Below are 17688 nucleotides of genomic sequence, written 5' to 3' on the forward strand. Positions count from 1 at the left end.
AAAGATTATCTTGTGAAGATTCACAAGACAATGGGCACAAAAGCACTAAGCCCAGTTCTTGACAAGCAAGGACTTGATAAATTGCTATTACAGCCATGGTATGAGAAACTAGTGGGCTCCTTATCTAATCAAGACTACACCACACCACACCTCTACCACCTACCACTGCCATTTTCTCAAAGAAGGTAATATAACACAAAAGAGCTAAGGAACTAAGACCTTTGCATTCTAATCCTGGATTTGCCTGAAAGTAGGTATGTGTTCTTGGGGGTATCACTTCTCCATGTTTCCTTATTTATGCAATGAGGTGACTCATAATTTGGAGGACACCAATGCTTTCTCAGAGCAGAAAGCATAAAGGCTGTATTAGAGGAATAACACCTCCTTCATTTCTCTTAATATAAATTTAACAAAATGAAACATCGTAAAGACCAACAATTGAAACTAGAAAGTCAAATAATTTTCTGCTCTGAAATTAATGTCTATATAGGTAGTATTACCCTTGTGTTTTCTTATTATATGTCCACAGTTTCATTTGCAATTCAAGCTCAGTTTCCTTTTCTTGACGTTGTTCCACCGTTGCAAGCCAATTACCATAGCAGCCAAATGCAGCCTTTGTTAGCTCAATTTGGATCAGACCATAATCATTGATATATTCTTGCTGTATAATATCTAACTGATGGGTTAAAAAAAAATCCAAAATTCTTATTAATGTAAATACATACATGTTAAAGCATTCAAGGAATGGTAATTAACCACATCATAGATACCTTCTGGAATCTACAGTAACAGATTTTTAGGTAAAGAGAAAAATGAACTAATCATTACTTAGAGACATCAAAATTGCCATTGAAAACATGGAGCATATTATATAATACCAATTTGGTGGTGATGATTCTTCAATGACCTTAAATTTTAGTAACGACTATGCTCCATTTATATGATACAGCAGAACTTTAGGTTACAGTAATGCTTTTCTTTTGTTGCTAAGAACAAATAGCTTTACATAAAATCTCAAGGCTAGATTCCACATCACTAGAAACAAGGAGAGCAAAAACGAAACCTACAATTTTTAAGAAGTGAAAAAAGCACAACATTTTAAATAGGCCAGCATTTTCTTTATAATTGTTTCTTTTATTGTTTCCTCATCTATTTACTAAAAATGTACTAAGTGCTACTATTTCCAGGCACTGCACTAGAAATGTACAAAGATCAATAAGTTTCCTTTCTTTGAGAGGTTTAAAGGTGTTGGAGAGAAAGAGATAAAGTGTTACAGTGGCTGTGATAGAAATCTGTAAAGGGTACTGTGGGGCACTAAAGAAAAAGTGGAAATTCTGGATTGCATTTACCAGGATTATGGGAAGTGTTCCTCTTTAATCTACACTGAAGATTTTATCTTCAGCATGTACATATGATACTGTTTCACCACAAAGCAGAGACAGGTCTGTATTGTTAATCCATATTCTCATTGCCTATCCTTATGACTCAAAGGCACAGATGTGTGCGACAGTTAATTTAGAGTGTAGTCTTAAACAGAATAAAACAGAGCGCACACAACAGTGCCAACTGGCTTACGTGCAGACTTCATCTGCAACTGTGGCCTCATTAGAATCATGCTATAAACAACTGATAATACTATGTTCAAATAACATAGGCACAGGATCTTGTTTTAGAAGCTATACAATAAGTTACTTGATGCCAGTGGTGCTATAAAGATATTTCATTAGTTTTAAGGCTAGTTAACAGATCAAAAATCTTACATTATATAACTGTTTATCACTTTGGAGAGAATAAAACTGCAAGTGGCCAGGTTTCCCATTCAAAACCAAAGCTTTAGTTCTTGGGTCAATCATCAAACCGGTAAAGATATTTCTGTCTGCAAAAGAAGTGATGAACAATAGCTGAAATCAGACAAATATTCACTTTTGAAAATGTACACAATTCCACATCCACTGAGGTCTGCGATACCTTTCACTAGGCCTTGAATTACTGCGGACGCCTCAAGGTTTCGGTGAATGATTATCATCTCTGTGGGTAAAATAAATAAATAAATAAACAAACATCTAAACATAAATAGGTCAAACCTTCAAGGTTTAAAAAAAAAAAAGTGAATTTATATCATTCTGAAATATACCAGAATACAAAACAATTGAGTACGTTCAATTTCTTGGAGTGTTACTGGAAAATTAGGAATATATTTTGTGATTTAACAGAAAAACTAGGGGTGGGGATGAGGGCTTTTTCTGTTGGAGTCTCTAAGTTTTCTACTGTGACTATGAATACATTAGAAGTGTTAATTCAGAAACTTATATGCCCCAAAAGAGACGGTTGTTTACTTTGAAATGAGTCACTGCACTAATGGATTGCTCAGTTATGCTCTCTTTTGAAGGGAAAGGAGGCAATGGGCAAGGGATTTACATCCAAGCTGAGGTGTAACAGGATGACCAAATGCTGGGGAGGAATCAGAAGACTGCTCCATTTCTGTCAGAATCCACAGGACTCCCACGCTGAGACGATGGCTGTACCAAAGGAAAACCTCAGAGCATTCTTTCGAGAATGCCATTACATTATGAAAACCTCCTTTATTCCCCCAATCATTCCACATGAAAAGATTTTTAAATATAAGTGGCAAAACAATAACCAAATACATTTAGCCCTACACTTTCATAAAAACAACTCTGGAAATGTTGTATTCAGGTGGCATCTTGGGGCAAGAGGGGTGGAGGAAAGAGGAGAAATGGAAGAGAAAAAAATGCTCGTTAAATCCTATGCTACTCTTAGTTTGAGGTCTCTTATTTTCCATCTCCTACAGATGCTACCTAATTTATGACATTACACAAACTGTATTTCCTCATGACAACAAACTGAGACTTACTGTTATCGGAGTGCGAAGTACAGAAGAGATCCCCTGCTGGAGACACTGAGATATGTTCAATAGTAGCTCCTAAACGGGGGAGGAACTCCTTATTCTTCTCTGCTGCCTCTCGCCACTCTACGAGGACAGACTCACGGCCACCACTCAGCAGACTGCTGCCTTCTCATCCACCCAAAGAAATGAAAAGGACAGTGTTTGGGGGAAAAAACAGGAAGATATAATCGATGTTTTGATTTTTCCTATGTTAGAGAAATAAACTATTTAAAAAAACACGCAAACAAGTGTCTTTATATCTTTTAATACACTTGCAAGACAAAAGATTTAAAGATCATTGGTTCAGGGATTTTTCCTTTCCAGTAACATGTGACTACTTTGTTGCTGACAAATTCTTCTGCCAATAACTAGAAAAACTGGATGAAACAAACATCCTCCAGGCCCAGCTGGCTTCACTAGTAAACTTTTCCAAACATTTAAGAAATAAACCAGTTTTACACTCTTCCAGGTAACAAAAAAGAAAGAACACTTCCCAATTTGTTTTGAAGACCAGCATAATTCTGCACCAAAACTAGCACATCATTAAGAAAACTACAAGCCAATTTCATAACAGATGAAAACTACCAAATGAAGTATCAGCAAGCTGAATCCAATGATATATTAAAAAGATAAGACATCACTGCAGGGTAAAATTTATTCTAAGCATGTGAGGTTATTTTAACATTTGAAAAATAAACCAATGTAATGAACTCTACTTACAGAAAAAAGGGAAATAGATCATCAGTATCTTAACAGATGCAGAAAAAGTAAAAGATAGAATTCTAGACCCATGATAAAAACTCTCAGTAACCTAGGAATTGATGAGACCTTTAAAATTTCATCAAGAATACTTACAGATAATCTATAGCAAATATTTTAGTGGTAAAACACTGAAAACTTTACCCCTGTGTTGGGAACACCAATACCACTTTTATCCAACATTAACTTGAGGTCCTAGAGCACTGAAATAAGAAAGGCTTAAGAATCAGAAAGAAGTAAACAATAAATTAGATGCTCACAGACAGCATGACTGCGCTCAAAGCAGAGCCAAAACAGTTTATACTGTTAACATTTGCCTTAACTTATAAACAGTTCTCAAAAACCCTATAATTTGTAGTTCATTTACACAGACAACTAATTTTCTTCTATTAACTCTCTCATACCTATACATTCACTGACAACCATGTACTATATTACTTCTCACAAATACTCACATGATTTAAAAAATAACATCAAGAATTCAACTCTCTAATAGCCAAGATGATCTGCAGTACTTCCTATATGAAAGCCATGGCTCACAATAGAGGCACTTGGTATTCTTTTTTGAGTGCCAACTAATCTAATTATTCCTTCTTCCCCAAACCCCACCTGAGAAGGCCAATCCTGAATGTCCCAGGGCTTAAGGGTAATAAGTAAGGCCATCACAGAAAGCTGTGACTAATAACTAGTGTGAGAGGAGGTAGACAAGATAGGTAAGGGCAACAAAATAGAGAAAAGTCCCAGTGACAATATACATCAACAGGTCTTGGCCTTTGGGCAGGGGCCACAGCAGAGAAAAAGAAACTGATCAGGAAGGGCAGAAGAAACCACCTTAGGTCAGGAGAGGATAACAACACTGCCTGAAACATTACAGACATATGTACACACAATGCCACAAACATACTCATTTGTATTTTTGGTGGGGAGGAGGGTGAAGATAAGAGTAGCCGATGTCTTTTATCCATAGGGTTAACACCCTCTTCATTCTTCTGTTCTTCGTTCCCATATGTCACAGCTGTACTCCTGTTGTACTACGCTAAGTATGTCAGGTTGGGTCCCACCCCCATATACCAATCACTGATCCCCAAAATCAAAAGCACAAGTAGGCTGAAGATGCCTCCTGCTTCCTGAGGCTCCACTGAGTTAAACCCAAGTAAGCCTGTAGGAATCTAGAGCAAATGGTACTAAGACTTGTCCTGCCAGTCTCTGGGAAGACCTACAGGAAGAAGAACCACTACTTTCTCTGGGCACGTAAACTTCTGGAGCATCTAGCACCTCCCCTCCCCCACCCCCTTAAGGACCAGTCAAAATGTACTGACATAATTTTCACCACATACGTGTGGGGATGCTAACGGTAACCAAAGACAAAATGTACTTCTCCAAATTTCTGATGAAGGTCATCCTATTTCCAGGGAGGTATTTTTACGCATTATAGCCACTCTCATGCAGCTTAAATGGAACAAAGATCTGAATTAACTTAAAATAGTGAATGTGGCCATCTTACAGTTAAAAACAAACTTTCGAATTAGACCTAGGTCCAAATCCCACTTACGAGACACGTGACCTTAGGCAAGTTAGTTCTCAACTACAAATTTCACTTCCATCATCTGTAAAATGAGAATAATGATGCCTGTTTTCAGAGTCAAGGATTAAATGAGATAATGGATATAAAGCATCAGCAGAGTCATTTGCTCCTGATAAACTGTAGCTATACTTATGGACAACAAGCACTTAGCTACGTGCACATACATTAAAAAAAGAAAAGGAATATAATTTAAATAGGTTTATATTAACAAGAGACTTTTTGATAGGTGTACACTTTGATACTCTGAAGAGCTTTGAAAACTTAAGCATATGGCATTGTGCTGAGCAAAGCCCAAAACACAGGGGTGATATACAAGTGCTTAAAAAAATTCATCTGGCCCATGCAATTCTAAATCTTTCAAACTTTAAGTACAGTGAATTAAAACACTTGGTTCACATACTTTAAAAGTTCATTTTAAGTCTTAAACTTGTACTTACCTGTCACTGAAAAAGCCAAATCCATAACCAAATCATGGTGCCAATGTAAACATGTGTATGTGTATTTCTTTTCATCATCAAAATTCCTCCTATTGGAGAAAACCAAAATTCTTAATTTGGCCAAAGGCATATGTTTATCAAGTTTACTGGTCTTAATGTGCAAAAAGTACTTTCTATTTCTAAACCAGTCACTTCTGCAAACAATAGGCCATCATAGTATTCTACTAGTTCAATATTCACTGTTACTCTCTCTTTTTTACTTAAAGGCTGACAAAAAGTTCTCTTCAATTAAATGATTAAGGACAAAATGGATTTACTCCTAGGGACAAGGGTTGAAGTCCTAAAATAGTAAGTCTATGCAATGAAGAGTACAGTAGTAAAAGAAAGGAAGGATGCCAGCAAAGCATCATCTCTATTATCAGCTGTGGCTTTTCAGTTCTATCCTTTTCCCTGCACCCAGGTATACCTTTTCTGCAGGACTACTCTAAAATAAATAAATGATTGCCAAGCTCTTCAAGAGTTAACTGACCAAAGACGAATTTTGCCATCCCTGTGACCAGTTGCTATGCAGTCTTCCTTCGGGTGACATGCTACACATGTAAAATTGTTCTTAGCATGTTTCTTATTTCTTGATGATGATAAAGTAAACCTAGAAGAAAAATATTTTCCCTTGATTATTAAAGGCTTGGTAAGTGATGTAGTTAGGCAAAATGGAGGTCCCACCCATATCAACCCAAACTGGTGAGCTCTCAGAATTCACTGAACATAAATGCATGATTTTTAAGAAAAATCATGACCAAGAATCAAGAATTTTGTTTTGTAAACATTTATTAACACACAATATAAACTTCATGTGAATAACATTCTACCATAACTTGTCTATGGAGGCCACTGAGAGTGAAATAGAGAACAGACAGTTCTTTTTATAGTTTTCTGCCTGGGCAAAGTTTGTTTCAATTTCTCGTTAAAGCTAAGCTTTTAGCATGAAGTATGGACAAGCCTGAGAAATTATATCTGAGACAACTGGTTAATGTGTCCAAAGATGTCAGGATCCTTATACTGCAAAGGAAAACAAATGTTTATCTTGGCAGGGTAAAAGGCGAGAGGGGACAGTGTAATTTGAAGAGTGACTACTCATGCTTAGCACTAGTTTCTTCAAATACGTTATCTCATTCTCATCCTTACAACTCTATTAGGTAGAAATTATTGCCATTTAAAATACATGTTAATTTGAAGTGTAGTGAGGTTCAATGGACTAATCTGACTCATTTTAAACCCAGATTATACCAAAGCCTATATTCATTCCTACAGCCATAAAATGACAATGTGGATCACCTAGGGAAAACTTTTCAAACCACATCCAATTTTGACATCAAGTATACACAGCAGAATCTAAGTGTGAAAGTGGTTTTGGGGGGAAAAGCTCCCTAGGATTTTGTGACTAATGATTTTAACCCACTGTGGGTTAAAAACTCTACCTCATCTTGTGGTTTCACAATTACTTGTAACATGAAACAGCTTTGGGTCACAGGTATAAGGATGAATAAAATTTTAATGAACTCTTGAGTAAATAAAATAAAGCCATCAAAAAGGAATTCTTACCTTGATGTTGTTTTCTTTTTGAAAAAATAAACCGACAAGTAAAAGTCCCGTACTGCAGCAACATACTCTCCCTGGTATTTCAAAGAGAAGATAACATTCACAAAAATAGTCAACACCCTTTAAGAAGAAATATTACCATAAAAGTTAACATGGGAACAATAAACTTTTGGAGACTGAGAGTACGTTAGTATGAAATGATATACTGGGTTGGCCAAACAGTTCACTCGGGTTTTTCCGTAAGATGTTACAGAAAAACCCAAATGAACTCTTTGGCCAACCCATATTACAGTTTAACTATGGAAAGGATACTCTTACATTTACAATAATCATAGAAATAGAATCATAGAATAATCATTGAAAGATGAAAGTAGGTCCTAAATCCTAAAACCAGACTCTCTAAGTATAATGATTAAACTTTTTCCTATTAAGGCATAATTTATACACCACAGAATGCAATGTTTGACATGTGTATAACCATGTAACTACCATCACAATCAAGATTTAGGACATTTTCTTCGCCTCAGGAATGCTCCGTTGTTCCTCTTTCCAGTCATTCCCCAATGCTCCCACCCCTGTCAGCAACTATTGATTTCTATCACTGTAGATTACTTCTCTGCCTTTTCTATAACAGAATACAACCAGAATGGTAAATACGTTTCATGTCTGGACTGTAGCTCAACATCACCTTTTTGAGATTCACCCACGCTCTTATGTGTATCATTAGTTCCTTTTTATTGTGAAGCAGCATCCCAATGAATGCATATGTATCATAAATTGTTTACTCTCTTATTGATGAACACTTGGGATATTTCCATTTTGGAGCTATTATGAGTATTAATTATTCTTGTGCATGTCATTTTGTGGTCGTGTTCTCACTTCTCTACCTAGGAGTGGAACTGCTGGGTCACAGTAAAGGCATATGTTTAACTTTGCCCCATATCTTTCCACCACTCAGTACTGTCATTCTTTAATTTTATCTGTTCTAGTGGACGTGAAGTGGTATCTCACTGTGGTTTTAATTTGTATTTAACTGACGACTATGATGCTAAAGAATAATGATGTTTATAATGTTCAAGTGTTTTCTCTACTCTAAGAAATTAAACCTTTTCAGAACAAAGCCAAAATAATGCTACAAAACTTAAGACTAAAGAAACAGCCTACCACAATGATATACAGGGGCTTTTGATGGTACTTGATTTTAATAACTTACGTGATTATTAACAAGGGATGGCTAAATAAGTCATGGTATGAACATCATACAGTCACTATTTCTGATGAACATTTAAGTACACACTCATGCTACAGTGTTAAGTGAAGAAAAAAGATAAAACCCTCATAACCATTCAATTTGAGAAAAGTTATTTTATACATTTAGGAAAAAGTCTAGAAAAAATTCCTCAAATATTACCACTGGTGAGATTTAATTTCTTCATTATATTTTGCTGTAATTTCAAAATTTTCTATAAGGGCGTGTTATTTATAGACATGGAGGTTATATTTTCAAAAGACACATATCTATAATCAAAGCATTTAAGTGGCTTCTACATGGTACAGGCTAAGAAGTATAGTACAAATGCCAAAACATTGATTTCTTTTGGGACAATCATATAGTTTACAAGAGCAAAAAGACACAATCTACAAAATTAGGTAGTCCTAAAAAAATCTATACTACAAACACATGCTAAAGTAGTAAGACAGATTTCTTAGTTACTAACAAAAATATTGTAACTCAAGGCAATATTAAATCACTATAACATAAAATTCTCAGAGGAAAGACTGCAGGAAAGAGATTTTATGTACAAAAAAGAAAACCAACAAAGCAAATTTTACCTCATTTCCAAAGGCAATGCACTTGGGTGACTGGTTTATATAATCCAAAACAAAGGAGAGCTCCTTAGCTTCTATTTCCTGACTTGATGATTTTGGTAGTTTCACTGAAACCAGCTGAAATACATCTAGCCAAAGGCAGCTATATTAATATAAAGCTTCTCTAGAGAAAGTGAAGATGTGCATTTGTTCATATAAAACTGTTAATTAGTACTCCAAAGTTAATTTGATGCTAAGATCATAATTCTAGGCTATCTGAACAAGTTGTGCTCTTCATTTGAATATACAAGTTTTAACTGGAGGGCTAATTCCACAACTCATATACACACACACACACACACACACGCTTCATATATGTAGAAATAGAAAACAACTGGTTTTACTGGTGCATACTGCTTTCCAAAGTACTGAAACGAAAAAAACGAAACAAAAAAACCCCAAAGTACTGAGATGAGCTTTAAGATGGAGATGGAATATGATACATTGGTGAACTGAGCAGCCAAAAGCAACAAACCATCTGAGAGCTTTCAGAAATGCTATGGGCTCGCCACACATTCATAGAATAAATCTCCTTTTCTGTAGAACTGGCATGCTCTTCTCTTTGCATTCCATTTAAAAAATTTCTCCTTAAGGGAAAACAGCTGTATTTCACTATGCTATTTCCTTATCCTCCTAGACTTTATAATACACTGTAATACACTGATCTACCATTTTTTGTTTTCCAGCCTGCTTATTATATACTCTGAACTCAATTCTTCTAGCCTTTTCAGTCATCTCAAACTTTACATGCCTAAATTCTGAACTCTTATTTTCCTTTCTGAACTTAGTCTTCCCCCACTGCCCACTGGAGGAAATGGCGCCACAATTTACCTAGTTGCTCAGACTTAATCCTTGAGTCACCTTTGACTTCTCTCTCATGCCCCACATCAAACCAGCAGCAAACTCTGCTGGCTCTATCTTCAAAAGACATCCAAGATTCAATAAATTCTCACCACCTCTGCCGCTACCACCTAGCCTAAAGCCATGATCCTGCTTCACATCCTAAGTGTTAGGAATAGTGATCTCTTAACAGCTCTTCCTACGCCCACCCTTGGACCTCTTCAGTCTCTTCTCAACACAGAAGTCAGTGTTCTATTACTACTAAGTCAGATCATGTCCCTCATTTGCTCAAAAACCTTCAATGGTTTTTTGTCTATTCAGAGTAAAAGTCAGAGTCCTTCTAATCGCGTACAATGCTCTACATTATCCATTCTACTTAGGCTCACTCCAATCCATCCTCCCTGCTATTCCTCAAACACGTCAGGAATGCTCTAGAATATGCTTCTCCAACACAGCTGCACAGCGTATTCTTCTTTCTCCCAGGACCTCCCCGATCACTTATTTAATATGTATTCTTCCAGTGTTGCCTATTCCCGTCCCCTGCCTTATTTTTCTCTAGAACACCTGTCATCTTATTGTATTATATGACTGATCTAGTAAGCTTAATGTCTGTTTAGTTCTCTGCAACCAGAACAGTATTTGGTACATGGTAAATGTTTAATTAGCTGGTGAATACATTAATTACAGTCAAGAAATGACACCATATAACGTGTAAATAAAAGGTTCATTTGTTTTTAAACCAGAGAAGCATATTTCAATATGATTTATACAAATTTCTAACAGAGACTCTGGTTTTGGACTGTGGAGCAAAGATGAAACAAATAAAGGATATGTTAATATATATTTTGAGATGCCAGTCACAGGGAATCTTTTTTAGCCTTATTCACATTTTTATATAGTAACTAGATTTTCACAGGCTGAGTGCCCACGATGTGCCGAGTACTGAAGAGTAACACTAGATACCACCATGAACAGAATTCCGATTACATTACAGCATTTGAAGTTTCCAGTTAACTCCAAAAGGCTAATGACTTTAGATCTGAGTGAGACTTACTTTAGATCTACAGTTTTCTATACTGGCTTGCACATTAGACTCAACTGCGGGAATACTTAAATAAACAGACAGGCCCCACCACAGAGAATCTGACATTTTAAGTTCCTTGGAGTGACTGTAATGTGTAGTCAGTGTTAAGAATCACTTGTCCTACTGATATGGATAAAAACTTTCATTACTGTTATTGGCAACTACCCCTCCAACTGATGAATCATGCAGTGTGTATGGGGAGTGGCTACCAAACTAGAGTGATGAGCAGAACCACCTGGGGAGACACAAAAAATGCAGATTCCTAGACCAAATCTCAGACCTAGTGAATCAATTGTCAGTCAGGGAGTTTAGAAACATGAATTTTTAGTAAGCATTTAGACAGACATTAAGAATGCACAGGGCTTCCCTGGTGGTGCAGTGGTTAAGAATCCACCTGCTAATGCAGGGGATATGGGTTTGAGCCCTGGTCCAGGAAGATCCCACATGCTGCAGAGCAACTAAGCCCATGCGCCACAACTACTGAGCTGGCGCTCTAGAGCCCGTGAGCCACAACTACTGAGCCTGCGTGCCACAACTACTGAAGTCTGTGCGCCTAGAGCCCATGCACCAAAAAGTAGCCCCTGCTCGCCGCAACCAGAGAAAGCCTGTGCACAGCAACAAAGACCCAACACAGCCAAACATTAAAAAAAAAAAAAGGACCCAATGCAGCCAAAAAGAAATAAATTTACAAAAAATAAAAAACTCCCTAAAAAAAAAAAAAAAAGAATTCACATTTTTATATACAGAACAGAACCTAAATATTGAAAAGTGCTACTTTAAAATAGTCATCTGGTAAGGCAACTTAATTATTTTAAGAAATACACTGCCATTTCCAAAACATTTTTTGGAATGTCCCTTAGAGATGGTTTATGGGCCACATCAGAAATCTAAACTTACAGCTTTTATTCTTTCATGTCACTTTTTTTTTTTTTTTTTGCCGTACGCGGGCCTCTCATTGCTGTGGCCTCTCCCGTTGCGGAGCACAGGCTCCGGACGCGCAGGCCCAGCGGCCACGGCTCACGGGCCCAGCCGCTCTGGGGCATGTGGGATCCTTCCGGACCGGGGCATGAACCCGCGTCCCCTGCACTGGCAGGCGGACTCTCAACCACTGCGCCACCAGGGAAGCCCTCATGTCACATTTTTGATAGATAAAAATATTACTCATTAACAGAGTTGGCACCAAACGACTTTTAGCTAAAAAAGATTTGGCTTCACAGTTTTAACTATTCTCAACTTACTTAAAAGTCCATGATCTAACAATCTGTAAATCTGTTTTAGCAAAACAAACAACAAAACTCCCCGAATTCCAAACAAAAAAACCACTACCAGAACCCCCAACAAAAACCAAGCCAACGCCCGCCCGGCTCCCCCCTCAAAGGATTCACTTAGCTAATGAGCTGTGAGCCAATCTAGCTGACTGCCCAGTAACCAGTTTAAAGCTGGCCTGTACTTTGAATTCTGAATACAACTCTATTTTAAGGAGGACAACACAGGGGGGACTGGCATTCTTGAAGTCTGAGATTAGAAAAATTCTTTGGATATATCCTTCATGTCAATGTTAAATGTATTAAATTTACTGCTAAAGAACAATTATTTGTAACCACTGAAGATATTCTAGAAATCCTTAAATGCTCTGAAACATGGCAGTTTCAATGGAATAATGTTCCAATGATAATGAAAATATAATAATAATTTAGCCACACTATTAGTTCCTAATCACCTGTTTTCCATACCATTTCCTCCAGATTCAAGATCAACGAATGGGTGTTCGGTGATGGGTAAAGTAATAGTGATGCTTCAGAATGACAGATTTAAGGTCAGTAGGAAGACACATATAGCTCAAAACAGCTTTAAAATTGGAGTTAGCTGTCCACTATCACAGCCATTTATTAAGTAATCATTCCCTCATCAATATTTCAGAAATAATACAAAGCCTCCCCAAAATGAATGCAATAGTGATGAAACCAATTTAAAAGCCAACTCCAAAAACTTAACTTCACACTAAAACCAAAATGTTAAATTTGAGACACTGTAAAACGTAAAGAGCTGCTCAATGCTATCTATAAATGTATAAAAAATTAATTATACTATACCTGGTTTTTCTTTATTTATTATAACAAAGACAGAATCCTCAGCACAGTCAAGAGTAAAAAGGGCATGAAGTTTACATCCAACTATGAAAGTCTGAAAGATAAAAAGCACCATATTGTTCATTCTGTGTACCCCCCTAAGTTCCATAACAGGCAGGATTTTTTTTTTATCCATTTTGCTCACTGCTATATTGCGAACATCAGAAGAAAACCCGGCCTACGGAGACACTCAATACATATCTGTTGAATAACCTTTTAAGTTAATACATATATAAAATCTACCTGTTTCTTATCAATGGTTTCACAGTATTCTATTGAATGACTATCAAATTTTAACTGACCTCAAGATTATATTCAATTTTTTTTTTCTACCATGAACAATGTTTTAAGAACTACATATACCTGCCATTATTTCAACAAGAGATTCCTAAAGGTGAAATTGCTGGAGCAAAAGGTATTTATTCAGTTTCATTCTCATTGACTGTGTACAAAAATGTCTATTTCTCTACACTTTATCGCTATATTTTTTTCAATCTGCAATTTGGATAAAGTGACAGGGAAAAATCCTGTGTTACCTATTAATTTACATTTAATTATTAACAAGGTTAAGCATCTTTTCATGTTTATTGGCTATTTGTTATTTCTCTTCTGTGTATTACATATTCTTACTTTATACCAATTTTTTTCCCATTGGGTCATTAGTTTTTCCTTATTGGTTTTTGGTAATTTTTTGTATATTAGGGATAATAGCTCTTGTAAATATTTTCTTTCAGTTTCATTGCTCATTTTTTGGTTAAAAAGGTTTAAAATGTTATATAGTCAAATTTATCGTTTCTTTTATGGTGAGTGAATTTTATGATTTGTTTAGGAAGGCTATCTAAAAGGTTGGGCCTTAAGGAAGTATTCAATAAATAATATGTCTGTCATTAAATTATGTTGCCATTCCTCTTCACATAATGAAAATGAAGCTCAATCCACGTACCTTTATCAAAATGCCATCTGTATAGTCCCACAGTTTAATCGTGCTGTCAAAGGAACACGAATATAGCTAGAAGGGTAAAAATAGTACAAAACTGATTAAAAAAAGAACTACATGAAGATATCAAGTAACTTAACTGCTGATACAGAAGGCATTGCCTGTTCATTAATTCATTATCAGCTTTAAAGAGGTGAAATCTGAATTAAAAAAAAAGAGGTGAAATCATTTATTTATATTGTTTTTGCAAAATAAAAAATCTTATCACAGCTCTTTGTAGAAAGCAGACCTATCAATTTCAAGTTTTAATTAAAATAAAGAAAAAAGTCAACCCTCTGTCTTCAAGAGGGAGATGGTGAGGTATTGAGTTATGAAAAGCACTTGAGAGCTTGTTGCTATTTTCCCAGAGCCCAGTCCTTTATCAGCAGAACAGCTTTTATATTACATTGGTATCAAAGGAGTGTCTCTCAAATGATCTGAGAATTTTTAAAAAGAAAAGTTTCCAACCCATCATGGACCAATATTTTTGTAAAATACAACTTAAGTTATTATGTACTTGGATGCTGTGGCAATGTCAAAGTGCCCTAAAGTTTTAGACACTCAATTTCTATACTTATCTCATTGCACACCTGTAACCGACAGTTTGTGGCACTGGTCTGTGGGCCACACGTTGGTACCAACAGAATGCCTTTGTAGCATGTTTTTATTTTTGTCCCACAAGACTGAATTTTACTAAAGTCACACTGGAGTTTTTCGTTGCTGTTACTGTGAAAACACTTTACTTAAAATTCTGAGTTTTTTGAAAGAAAGATGGTAGAGTAGGAGGACGTGGAATTCACCTCCCACCACGAACACATCAAAAATACATCTACATGTGGAACAATTCTCACTGAAAACTAACTGGAAACTGTCAGAAAGAGTCCTATACAACCAAGGCTGTAAGAAAGATCCACATGGAATGAGGTAGGCAGGGAAAAGAAGCAATCAGGTTGGGACCTGTTCCACTGGGAAGGAACACAGAGGACAAAGGAGATTACATGGGCAGAGATCTGCCCTGCGGACTGAGTGAGCAGTTTGAGTCACATACTGGGTGCTCCAGTCCTAGGGTCTGACACAGGGAAGAGAAGTTCCCTTGGCTGAAGTGCTGCTGGGACTAACAGTAGGGCAGTGGGAAGCCTGTATTCCACTCAAGAGGAGAGCACACATGTGGGCTTGCTCCTGAGGAAGAGGGTAGATTGAAGACTGCCTTAGTGGCTGCCTGGTTTCCTGTGTACGCTCCAGTATACACTCCAGCCCTGCTTACTTCATGACACAACTCCACATTGGAGAGAGGCCTGCCGTGACTGGGGAGAGAGCTTGGCTGCGGAACACAGAAGCAACCTAGCACCTCCACCTCTAGCCCCACCTCTAACCAAGGTGACAGCTGCCAGCACACCCCGAGGAAAGATGTGACTTGTAGTTCATGTCAAAGCCAGCTCTCTTACCAAAGGCACTGAGCACATGCAGACTGCACAGGGATGCTCCCACATAAGGATACCCCTTCAAGACTGGGATAATTAACCAGTTCACCTAAATTCATAGATACAGAGAAAGTTAAGCAAAATGAGAAGACAGAGGAACTGGTCGCGAAAGAAAACCCCTGAAAAAATTAATGAAACAGAAATAATCTACCAGATAAAGAATTCAAGTCATTAGTAGTAAGAATGCTAACTGAATTAGGGAAAAGAATAGATGAACACAGTGAGAATTTAAACAAGGAACTAGAGGGAAAAACACACAAAAACACCCACTCAGAACTGAAGAATACAATAACTGGAATGAAAAACACACTAGAAGGAATTAACAGCAGACTAAGTGATTCAGAATGCACAAGTAATCTGGAAGAGAGAATAATGGAAATCACCCAAACAAAAGAACAAAAAGAGTAAAGAAAGAAGGAAAGAAGGAAAGAAAGAAAAAGAAAGCAAGAACAGCTCAGAGATCTCTGGGATAACATCAAGAGTACCAACATTCACAACATAGGGCACATTATAGGGGTCCCAGAAGGAGAAGAGAGAGAGAATGGGGTCTAAAATGTATTTGATGAAATTATGGCTGAAAATGTCCCAATCCTGAAGAAGGAAACAGATATCCAGGTATAGAAGCACAGAGGGTCCCAAACAAGATGAACCCAAACAGAAAACCCTAAAGTCTCCACTGAAAAACTATTAGAACTAATAAGTGAATTCAGTAACGTTGCAGGATACAAGATTAATATACAGAAATCTGTTGCTTTTCTATACACTAATAATGAACTACCAGAAACAGAAGAAAAAACAATCCCATTTAAAATCACATCAAAAAGAATAAAATATCTACAAATAAACTTAACCAAGGAAGTGTAAGATCTATACTCTGAAAACTATAAAATACTGAGAAGAAAACCGAAGATGATACAATGAAATGCAAAGATACCCCATGTTCCTGGATTGGAAGCATTAATATTGTTAAAATGTCCAAACTACTCAAAGCAATCTACAGATTTAATGCAATCCCTATCAAAATACCCATGACATTTTCAACAGAACTGGGACAAATAATCTCAAAATTTGTATGGAACCACAAAAGACCCCAAATTATGAAAGCAATCTTGAGAAAAAAGAACAACGCTGGAGATATCATGCTCCCTTACTTCAGACTATACTACAAAGCTATAGTAATCAAAACAGGATTATACTGGCACAAAAACACAACACAGATCAATGGAACAGAATAGAGAGCCCAGAAATAAATCCACATACTTATGGACAATTAATATACAACAAAGGAGGCAAGACAGTCACAGGAGAAAAGACAGTCCCTTCCATAAGTGGTGCTGGAAAAACTGGACAGCTACATATATAAGATTGAGATTAGAACATTTCCTCACACCATATACAAAAATAAACTCAAAATGGATTAAAGATATAAATGTCAGACTGAAAACCATAAAACTCCTAGAGTAGATGACAGGCAGAACACCCTTTGATGTCAATCGTAGCAATACATATTTTTTGATCTGTCTCCTAAGGCAAAAGAAATAAAAGCAAAAATAAACATATGGGACCTAATTAAACTTAAAAGCTGTGTACAGCTAGGAAACCACAGACAAAACAGAAAGACAACATATTGAATGGAAGAAAATATTTGCAAATGCTATGACTGATAAGGGATTAATTTCTAAAATACATAAACAATCCATACAACTCGACATCAGAAAGATAAACAACCTAAAGAAAAAAAAAGATAAACAACCTGATTAAAAAATAGGCAGGAGAACTGAACATTTTTCCAAAGAAGATATACAGACGGCTAACAGGCACATGAAAAGATGCTCAACATCGCTATTAGAGAAATGCAAATCAAAATCACAATTAGATATCACCTCACACCTGTCAGAAGGGTTATCATCAAAAAGTCTACAAATAACAAATGTTGGTGAAGATGTGGTGAAAAGGGAACCCTTGTACACTGCTGGTGCACCCACTACTGCAAAACAGTATGGAGGTTCCTCAAAAAACTA

At 36.6% G+C, this 17688-nt stretch overlaps 1 protein-coding gene across 2 annotated transcripts in view; it reads right to left on the reverse strand.

Annotated features, from left to right (window-relative positions):
- WDR75 (WD repeat domain 75) overlaps positions 1-17688 on the reverse strand; it is a 41246-nt gene that overhangs the window by 15395 nt on the left and 8163 nt on the right. For both annotated transcript variants that reach the window (XM_019931538.3, XM_019931539.3), the window contains exons 3-12: positions 14154-14219; positions 13175-13265; positions 9122-9246; positions 7292-7362; positions 6219-6338; positions 5690-5778; positions 2876-3034; positions 1969-2028; positions 1761-1876; positions 501-676 (exon numbers count right to left, since the gene is read on the reverse strand). In XM_019931538.3, coding sequence (XP_019787097.2) covers positions 501-676; positions 1761-1876; positions 1969-2028; positions 2876-3034; positions 5690-5778; positions 6219-6338; positions 7292-7362; positions 9122-9246; positions 13175-13265; positions 14154-14219 — 1073 coding nt within the window. The remainder of the gene's footprint in view (positions 1-500; positions 677-1760; positions 1877-1968; positions 2029-2875; positions 3035-5689; positions 5779-6218; positions 6339-7291; positions 7363-9121; positions 9247-13174; positions 13266-14153; positions 14220-17688) is intronic.

This window comes from Tursiops truncatus, chromosome 7, assembly GCF_011762595.2.
Source record: "Tursiops truncatus isolate mTurTru1 chromosome 7, mTurTru1.mat.Y, whole genome shotgun sequence".
Taxonomy (NCBI): Eukaryota; Metazoa; Chordata; class Mammalia; order Artiodactyla; family Delphinidae; genus Tursiops; species Tursiops truncatus.